Source organism: Hyposmocoma kahamanoa, unplaced genomic scaffold (assembly GCF_003589595.1).
Source record: "Hyposmocoma kahamanoa isolate Upper Pololo Valley unplaced genomic scaffold, ASM358959v1 98198, whole genome shotgun sequence".
Taxonomy (NCBI): Eukaryota; Metazoa; Arthropoda; class Insecta; order Lepidoptera; family Cosmopterigidae; genus Hyposmocoma; species Hyposmocoma kahamanoa.
In genome coordinates, this window is record NW_020655526.1 from 1 (window position 1) to 10,066 (window position 10,066).

Sequence of the window (10,066 nt, forward strand, 5' to 3'; positions counted from 1 at the left end):
GCCCGAAACGTTGGTTTGTTTGAAAAAACAAATATACGCGATTTAAACACTAAAAAATACTTTCATTTCATTTATTCTTAGAGCCATCTTTTCTTCTTGAATTAGAAAGTTTAAAATAATATAAGTTTTCTTATTTAAATATCGTATACTATCAAAATAATGCAAGTTTTTATATTGATTTTATTACATAACATTCTTAATAAGCTAAAGAAAAATAGTTCGTTAATTAAGAACATGATAAGTGTTAAAAATGGGACATAATTTACAAAACTCTCAGATTATCAAATTTACAGGTGTAAAAAGCTCCGAGCACGTGAGCTCAAATTATATTTTTGTCACTTTTCGCTTAGTTATGCCAAAACTATAAAACCAGTTCTTCTCCACTAGACTACTACTCGACCGCGCACATTTTGCTGCTTTGCATTCACCATAAGACACACAAACAAGTAACGTAGTGCAGCACAAAAAGTGTGACGCGTGTGAGAGAAAAGTTTGTTTATCTCTGTTACCCTTTTGCTCCGTTTCACTTCGAACGATCCAAAGTCTAAAGTGTCAAGCTCGACGTGCTCTTGACTGTGCGAACTGAGTGAATGAATAGTCACAAAGCTGCCAATAAAACATCATACTTTTAACATAAAAATAAATAAGCTTACTTTAAGCGCGCGTCATGGTACGAAACGTCAGTGTAAGGTTTTAAGAGGTTGTGGTAGGCCCCCAGGACGGCAGGAACGCACCCCAGAGGCCCCTACAGCCCCTCTAGGACTCTTCAGCGCCCACAGGGGACCATTTTGGGAAACTGTGCTAGAGTAGAGTGTGAGAGTGACGTTCACTCGTCGTTCACGGTCCACCCTCGAGAGCCGTAGCATGACTTCGAAATTTGATTTCATGTTACAATAATACTTGATAAACAAACATTCATAAGCATAGACTTACCAAGGGTCAAAGTATGTGTTCCTTTGTGCTGCAGGCACATGCCCTATTTTATATTTCCTCATCATTTCTCTGAAACAAATTAAATTATACTTCTACACTAAGGTACACCAATCCAACACCTTTTATATTTGTACATAAATGTCCACTAGCAAATTATCGAGCCATCCAAATAAATCGCATCCACTTAAATTGCTTGAAATCCTGAACGAAAAAGAATATACTCCTGACGGAGCTCAAATTTGGAATTCCGATCTGTGACCTGTGATAATTGAGGCCAAAGGTTAGGTCATGTCCTCTATGGGAAACATATTTAATTATAAAATGTACAAAACTGTAAAAAAGTAACAAAAATATTTTTACAGAACAGAGTAGAATAGAACAGGATATAATAGAGTAGAATAGATTAGAATAGAGTAGAGTAGAGTAAAGTACAGGAGAATGAGTAACGTAGAATAGAGTAGAAGTAGGGTAGAAGTAGTAGGGTAGGGTAGGGTATAGAATGGTAGGGTATGGAGGTGTGTGGTAGGGTGGGGTAGGGTAGGGTAGGATAGGGTAGGGTAGGGTAGAGTAGAGTTGAGTACAATAGAATAGAATAAAATAGAATAGACTATAGTCCGTTTTTAGTGAAGATGGAAAAATTTGACAATTCGTTGCGCAAAAGTGTTGCCCGTTCTCAAGTAGCTAGTGATCGCAGTCGATAAATATGAATGAATGAATGAATGAATTATCGACTGAATATTGGTTACGCTTACGCAATGATTGTCCGAACTTGTTAAATTTGAATCATCATCGGCCCATTATTCGTGCCACTGCTGGGCTACTATTGCTTTTATTTTTTTTATTATAAATTAACATTGAAAAACGTAAAAAACTGTATAATAAAAATATACGTCATCTTTACTTATGCTGGTAATTGGTATATGCGAGTCGTTATTATATTACTTATTATAGACAAAAGTAGCTACTAAAATTTAAACAAATAAATAAATTGCCGCACGGGCACAGCGGGCCGGCAGAATTTGCCGCATTCGACTACCACTCTTTGGCTTGTTCGGATGTGCTCACTTGCGCTCGCGCTTATTACGTTTCTTTTGTTAGTTCACGTTATTGTTTTCTGTTATCGTGTTAAGTTTTTGTTAAGTTTTTTATGTTACTGTATTTGTTGCGTATTACATCGAAATATGGATAACCCAGGACCATCCACTTCTTCGGGCATTTTATCGCCTCGAAAGAAAAGACAACGTATTGCTCTCAGTACTACTGAGAAGATGATGACGGAGAATGTATATAAATACATTGTTCAGGAAGAAAACAAGAGTTGCGATCCAAATCTTTTAGAAGCTGCCAGTAAAACAGAATGTGCTAAAAAAACGGCTGACATTCTGGGCATTTCAAAATCAACTGTTTATACAGTTCTAAAAGAAAAATGCGAAAATATGAACTTTCAGCCCCCTAAACCGAAAGGCAGGCGAAAAAGCTACATAGAAAAATTCGATGAATTCCATTTGGAGGCCATAAGACGCAAGGTTCATCAATTCTTTTTCCGAAAGGAAGGTCCAACTATTGCCAAGGTAATCATTCGCAAATCAATATTCACTTTGGCAGATTATTTAAATAACTTGCTGTAGTTGTTTAGGTGCAGAAATCTTGGCGTACGACGTGTTTGTCAATTAAAGCTATCATTACAGTCAAATTGCGTAATTCGCACCAAAGATGGGCCAGCATTCGGGTTTTTCGGAGTTAGTTTGGGCACAGGTAAAGGGGCACGTCGCAAGAAATAACAAAACTTTTAAAATGAATGAAGTTAAAATATTGCTTGGAGAAGGGATAACTAATGTAACGCCACAAAAGTGGAAAAATTGTGTAGACCACGTTATCAACGATGTCGAAACGAAAATGCGCCAACTCGACCATTTAATTGACGACGTATGTGATACATTTATTATACATGTATCGGATTCCGACGATACCATTACCTCGTCTAACACAGAAGAGATTTAATTTCGAATTAAAAAAAATGTATATGAAACACGTATATATACATTTGTTTCGTAATTTGTGAATCCGCCCAGTGTGCATTATACATATTTAATTTTAAGTCAACATTTGAATTGTAGATTTTATACATTTGTTTCGTAATTTGTGAATCCGCCCAGTGTGCATTATACATATTTAATTTTAAGTCAACATTTGAATTGTAGATTTTATAAGTACATTTGAATTGTAAAATTTATAAGTACATTTGAATTGTCAACTTTTGTAAGTTCATCACATCTATTAAAAATCAAAAAGGGAAATTTTGTGGTTTTTAATTCAGTATAGATAATCAAATCCAACTATCATTATTAAAAATGTATATGAATAAAAACGAGTTCAGGTGGTATTGTACATAGTCTACAATAGGGCAATAATTTGAACGTGCGTCTGTAGATACTTTACGAATTGATTTTGATACTCGCGGGCCAAACGTCAAAATAAGAGTAAAGACGGCGATAACGCAATTACTAATCATTAGAATGTTATAAGTCTCACAATTCATACATTTTTTGGAAACTATTATCATCTTTCCAACCTATCGATAAATCTATCGACAATAGCTACATGACTATTTAAAATTTTACGAAAACTGGCAACCCTGCAAATGTCAAATTTTTCCATCTTCAATAAAAACGGACTATAGAATATAACAGAATAGAATAGAATAGAAGAGAATATAACTTATTTCTTGTTATTACAGTACAATAAAAGCAGATGTTACAAAATTTAAAAAGTTCCGCATGTTTTGCCAACAAGCGGCATAGAAATATTAAAATGTCATAATAAATTTTTATCAAAAAAATACAACTACTGTCAGATGTAAGTTAAAAATATTAAAACATGATTTAAAATGTGATTGAATTTAATAAGTTGCCATGTAGATAATCACTAATAGTATAATAAGATTTATCAATCAATAGCGGTGTCTTCATGTTTTCCGGTAGTTTATTATACACATATTTTTAGTGCCACCCGACTATACTCTTTATCAACAAAGGTGTTTCTTGCTCTGACATCCGATAACTTTATAAATTGATGGATGTTCATTTTTACAAATATACATGTTTCCAAAATATATAAAGAGGGCAGAGTTAATATGCAAAGCGAAATAAACATTTGTTTGCAGCTTTCTGTGGGTTTTAGCCCACACATAGCTCTTATGCACCTTTTTTGGGATGTGAATATGTTTTCTCTTTCACAATAATTTCCCCAGTATATAACACCAAACCTTAATGTTGATGCAACTAAACCATGGTAAAGCTACCACTACGGATTCTAGTTTTACTTTTTTAAACAAAGCATAGAGTGCATATGCGGATTTACTAAGTTTCCTACAAAGTTCTTCTGCTTGAAGTTTCCATGTTAATTTATTGCCTAAAGGTATTCCTAAAAACTTAGTGACTTCTAATTTGTCCACATCCTGCCCTTGGTAATTAATATCTAAATTTCCAATTCCAAAACTTTGGTGAAAATGCATAATTTTAGTTTTTTCTAAATTTATTGTTAAATTATTATTTGTTAGACAAGTTAAGATTTTAGCAAGAGCACTATTTACTTTATTTTCATGCGTCTTGGGATCATTATTTTCGGATTTTATTATGGCGAATGGAACCATATTATGACCATCTATTGTTATCAGGAGATCGTTTATATAAACATAGGTCCAAGGAACGCCATAATTTATTACCTTTGGTTCTGATAAGAAAACTTCTTCATATTTAGTTTTTGGACAAATTCTGGTAATTTCGGTGTACTGTATCCTACCGCTTAGATATGATTCCATCAATTTTAATATATTTCCTCTAATTCCGTAGTCGTCAAGCTTTTTTAATAACTTTAAGTGATCTACATAGTCAAACGCTTTATTATATCGGTATATATTGCACTTACCGTTTTCTTTTCATCTACATTCTTCATTATATTTTTAAGTAACTTAAAAATGGCCATATTAAAATTTTATTCTTTCTAAATCCTATTCGTTCATTACATAAAATGTCAAATTTGGTAAGATAATTATATATAGTCATAAATAATATATTCTAATATTTTTGAAATTATTGATATTAATGCTACTTTGCCATATTTTCTTTGCTCTCCTTTTAATGGAAGGAGTTTGATAATAACTAGTTTCAGTTTTTCTGGATAGACGCCCAGGTCAATACATAGATTGAGTATATGGCTTGGAGGACCGGCTATTAAGTTGGCGATAAATTTCACGGCTCTTGTATGGATACCGTCATAACCTACACTCTTCTTGTTTTTCAGTTTCCTATAGCTTTCGTTACATATGAGAGGAAGAGCGGGTGGAATAAACATGGATTGTGAACATTTATGGTCATTATAACTTTCTCTAGACGGTATTGTATCTTCTGACGTTCGGCCTTGGTTGACTTAATATTCATTAAAAGCATTTGCTATTTCTGATAGATTTGTTATAATTTCCCTGTCTTTTTTTATTACTCTTATATGTTCGTTTATTTCCTTTGGACCATTTATTAACCGCCATGTGGCTTGAGATAACCGGATTCATCCCCTAATTTGCCACCATTATAGGTGGCATAAATTTTTCAAATTTGAATAGGACCCTCTACTAGGGTAGCCCCTTTCCAAAAAAAAATCATCGAAATCATTCCTATGTGTCACAGAAACAAATTACTGTTGAATGCGAACCTCCTCCTTTTTTCGGATTCGATTAAAAAATATAAATGCTTTTTACTGCTCTATTCTTCAGTAGGGGGATAGTCTTAATCCAATTTAGCAGTAGTGGGGAATTGCCTATTAAGGATCTGACCTAGATTGCTTTAAAAATTCTCATTTTAAACCATAAGTAGCACTGCAAATAATACCTGGCGTCTTCACTGTGACCCACATCTTCGAAAGCCTTTGTGGCGTCTTTACCTGCATAATCTGTCAGGGCTTCAACACCACCAGGATGCTACAACAAATGAAGAAGTATATTAATATGAATAATGATAAATTATTAATCAAATGAATAATTATAAATATTTAAAACAACATTATTATTGTACTTTTTTAATGATATGAAAATCTAATTATAAAAAATATTGTAAATTATAAAAAAATACAAATGATATCCATAAACAATAAATTTTTTTGTTTCTTTTGTGTTATTGTTAATAATATTAACTTATACTTTGCTGCTTTATGTTATTGTATTCATTTATCAATTGCTTAACGTTACCATCAAATTAAAAGAATACTGGAATGGAAGAAATCATGCAGCCTAAATAAAAGTAATCATAATAAATACACGCAAAATGGTCAAAAAGATTCTGTAAGTTGTAGATGATTCAAGGGCAGATGTTTTAAATAAAGTAATAATATATATCTCCTTATATTTGAGACATGCAATATAAGGAGATATTATTATTTTTATGACACAAGGTCAATCAATGTAATTTTGAAACATGTAAAAAATAATTGTTAGTGACTGGAGATAGGATTCTAGTTCAGAACTAGACCAAGAGATCTTTTGCTTACAATTTTATGTCTCCCAACTCAAATTTAAAAGCCTTGTGATACAATTATCGTTCTTTCACTGCTTTTAGTACAAGTTAATGGTGAGATGGACTTCTGGAGATAGACCTTGTTCAAGAGTCTAATATCTCAATAAGGCTGTTGTATTATAGTTTTATATAAATATTTAACATTTGAAAAAGAAAATAACTATAAATGCAAAAAAAAAGTTTATTCCTAACATCCAAAAAATGTGTGTAAAAAGGAAAATCAATAAAACATTAACATTTAAATTAGTAAAATTAATATAAGTACATACGAATAATTTCATCAATTAAAACAGTTCCTATTCTTTCTCAAATCCCAGATCTCAGCAATGATTACTGGTGATGTTGTTTTCAGGAAACTAGCGTTTTGTTGGTTTCCAACACCAAGTCATTAGAATTTGTTTAAAATGGTGACAAAATATCTTTCATGGGCGACGATGCCGAAGGGCACTGACCTAGCAAACATAACCTTAATTCAAGTTTTGTGTGGACATAGATCCGCCAACATCAGGGTTAGAAGACTCGTCCGCATTTAAAGCCGAGCTACCCTGAAAGCTACATTTAAATTGTCGATTAACACAGAACAAGACACCTACTTCGTTCAAAAAATTTGTAACATCGTAAACATCGTTGTGAATGACGATCCAATACGGTGATCTCTTACTATATCTTTGCCTTGCCACTTGTTCCATTGTTATTTCCTTGGACATTGTTGAGGTTTAGATTTCGGTAACCAGTAACGACGTAAAATTATTTAGAAATTGTTAATTTGCACAGATAAATTTTCGGACTTTTACGTGAAATGGTGCAACACAATCTAGGACAAGCATGACTGACTGACAATGACAACTGACAGATTGTCAGTGACATTTCAATCACATGTGGATTCTTTGGCGGGAATTTGAAGTGAAAGGGCGCTAAAAGTTTACAAATTTAATTTTTTTTATTAAAATTGTCTGCTAAATCCATTTTTCTGTATAAACGTTGTAAATATAGTGTAAATATAACTGTTTTAGCTAATTCAAATGTGAAGCAATCAGGCCGAAGGCGATAACCCCCCGGCCGATGAAATCCCGGGATCCTCGGGCAAAACAGCTTCCAAGAAGAATATATTAGCGGTTGCATTAGCGGTAAGGAAAGTTCGAACTTCACTCCTTACTTTAAACCAAATTACAAAAGACTTTATCTTAAAAATTCCACTAATTACGAATTCAGTTTTTTTGAAAGTAACAATAATGAACGTTTGGGTAATAAGAGTCCCATCTACCTGAACCCAGTGTTGGGCGTTAATCAATTAAATTTCAATCAGAAATTCAAATAGATTAAAAAATCAATTCAATTGAAATCAATTGCGACAAGTCGTAAATTTAATTACAATTGATATCAATTGAATTGATTTTAATTGCAATTAAATTAATTGCAATTAATTTTTTTTAGTTGTTCTAAGAAACAATTGAAACTAACTATTAAAACCGAACGGGTTAGGGGTTGGGTTAGGGGGTCGGTTAGGCTCGCCGGTACTCCGCCGTGGGACCTCGAAGCCGAGGTCCTGGCGGAGGTCCACGCCTACCGGCGGGGAATGAGGGACCGAGGCGAGCGCCCTGCTCCCCAAGAGGTCGAACGGGAGCGCCGCCTCGCGGCGCAGCGCATGCGGGACCGGTGGAAAGAGGGCTTGGCGGATCCCCCCTATGGCGCTACTTAAGTAAAAGGCAAAGGCAGTCTTACGGGAGATAGTTATTTATTGAAGATTGGTACAAGACAGAACCCCGATGCTTAGACTATAGGTCTTATATACTAATTACTATAATGACGTTATTACAATGAAGATTTGCCATTCCGCACTTTACAATATAACTTGCGCAATGGTACAAATTCTATTTTATGTAAAGCAAACATCGTTGTTTAAGGATGCTGAGTTAGCATCCATAACTCCTCCCTCCTTAGAGATGTTTTTTTCAGAATCCAGAACTGGCTTCTTAAAAAAACGTCTATACTTATATAATGAATATAAAATAAGTAAACTTATAATTAAATACAAAATTATGGTCCATACACTAATGTTAAAATGTACTTTGAAATCGGGGGTGTTTTCACTAACGTCCATGAGATGAGCCATTTCTTTTATTTCATCAAAGTTTACTCCACGTAGGTCTACTGCCCTTCTGTTTTCGTTTTTTATATTCTGAAACTGGTGAATACTAGGTATTTTCACCTTTGGTAAACTGTAGACTAAGGGTGTTGTATTTGTTGTAGCTTGTATAACCTTGTCGTTGACTTCAGTGGTACAATATTGTTCAATTGTTAGAAGATATGTTCCTTGAACGTTATATTTTTGGACTTGGTTTTCACATGAGTCTGTTATCACTAGATTGCTTTCTGTATATAGCAACCAAGAATTATCAGTCATATGTTGTATTTTGATACTCTCGATCTTGATTCTCCTTATAGAGCATTCAGTCAGGTTATTTTTTAGAAGTATCAGTTGTTCTATACATGTCTCCATGGGATAGCTGGCTAAGTTCTCATCGTCACACAAGAACAATTGATTATCAGATTCTGTACATTGTTGCACTACGGGTCTGAATTTCGTACCTGCCACTAATAGGTACGGGAATTTTGGGAATAATGTATGTGTTGACAGGGAGATTGGGTCATATATAGGAATTGGAACGACTTTGTAATATATATAAGTATGTGTGTCTACTAATGGTACCTCTAATATAAAATTGATTTTCATGTCAGAAAGATATGATTTTACTTGTATTGCTTGTTCAATTTTAATTAAATTATGTTCGTTTACTTCGTACATAAGATTAGAATGTTTACTTATTGATGTTAGTACATTCAAAAGTTCAGTAGAATTTATAATAGAAGGATGTAGTGTATGTAGTTTACTAAAAGCAATTGCTGTTTCTATTTCGTAAATAATGGTGTATAATGTTCGAAAGTTACTTATAATTTGGCCGTAGCTATTAAGGACTGTTATAACGTTATGTATTTTCATATCTTCGGTCATTAAAGTCTCCAGAGTTTTGGTTTTTCGATCAATTAATTTAATGTTATTGTTCATACCTTCGGCTGCGTTCAGTAGTTTACTGAATCCTTTATTTATTATGGATATCCTATCTTCTTGCCTAATTTCCTTTAATTCTACTTTCTTTATTAAGGAGTCGTATCTTTTTGCGTCTTCATAGTCTAAATTACCGCTGATTAGCTTAACTATAGAACCTAAAGGGTTTATTAAACCCCGCTTACTTCTTTTTTTAAATATTATTTAATTAAATCTATCTTCAACTAATTTCATAATAAAATCTACTTGTTTCTCTAATCCTATCACTTCCCTTCTAGTATCGCTATTGTTTGAAGCTAAAGTACTTAGATTTGTATAAGTTTCTATGTTATATTCTAATTGTTCGTATAAGAACTGTAAATCTATTGTCTTAATTATCTCCCATTGGCCCTTCTTCATCATCGCTGTTCCTAGCTTTACTGCTGCTAGGCCTTGGTTGGTTGCCAGCTTGGTTAGGCTTAGACCGTTTCCCAATGTTACTTGGGCCAGGATTAACATCCAC

At 33.6% G+C, this 10,066-nt stretch overlaps 1 protein-coding gene across 1 annotated transcript; it reads right to left on the reverse strand.

Annotated features, from left to right (window-relative positions):
* Positions 1-439: 439 nt before the first annotated feature.
* Positions 440-7,324, reverse strand: LOC113238771 (cytochrome b5-like). The gene is made up of 3 exons (XM_026475604.1): positions 7,091-7,324; positions 5,817-5,905; positions 440-1,002 (listed from the first exon to the last, which is right to left on the reverse strand). The coding sequence occupies exons 1-3, from the start codon at positions 7,202-7,204 to the stop codon at positions 930-932; spliced, it is 276 nt and encodes a 91-aa protein (XP_026331389.1). The 5' UTR covers positions 7,205-7,324; the 3' UTR covers positions 440-929.
* Positions 7,325-10,066: the final 2,742 nt, after the last annotated feature.

Coding starts and splice junctions, on each gene's coding strand:
- LOC113238771 (XM_026475604.1), bottom strand. CDS start 7,204: ATGTCCAAGGAAATAACAATGGAACAAGTGGCAAGGCAAAGATATAGT. Junction 5,906..7,090: donor TTACAAATTTTTTGAACGAA/GTAGGTGTCTTG, acceptor CATTTGTTGTAG/CATCCTGGTGGTGTTGAAGC. Junction 1,003..5,816: donor GGTCACAGTGAAGACGCCAG/GTATTATTTGCA, acceptor AATTTGTTTCAG/AGAAATGATGAGGAAATATA.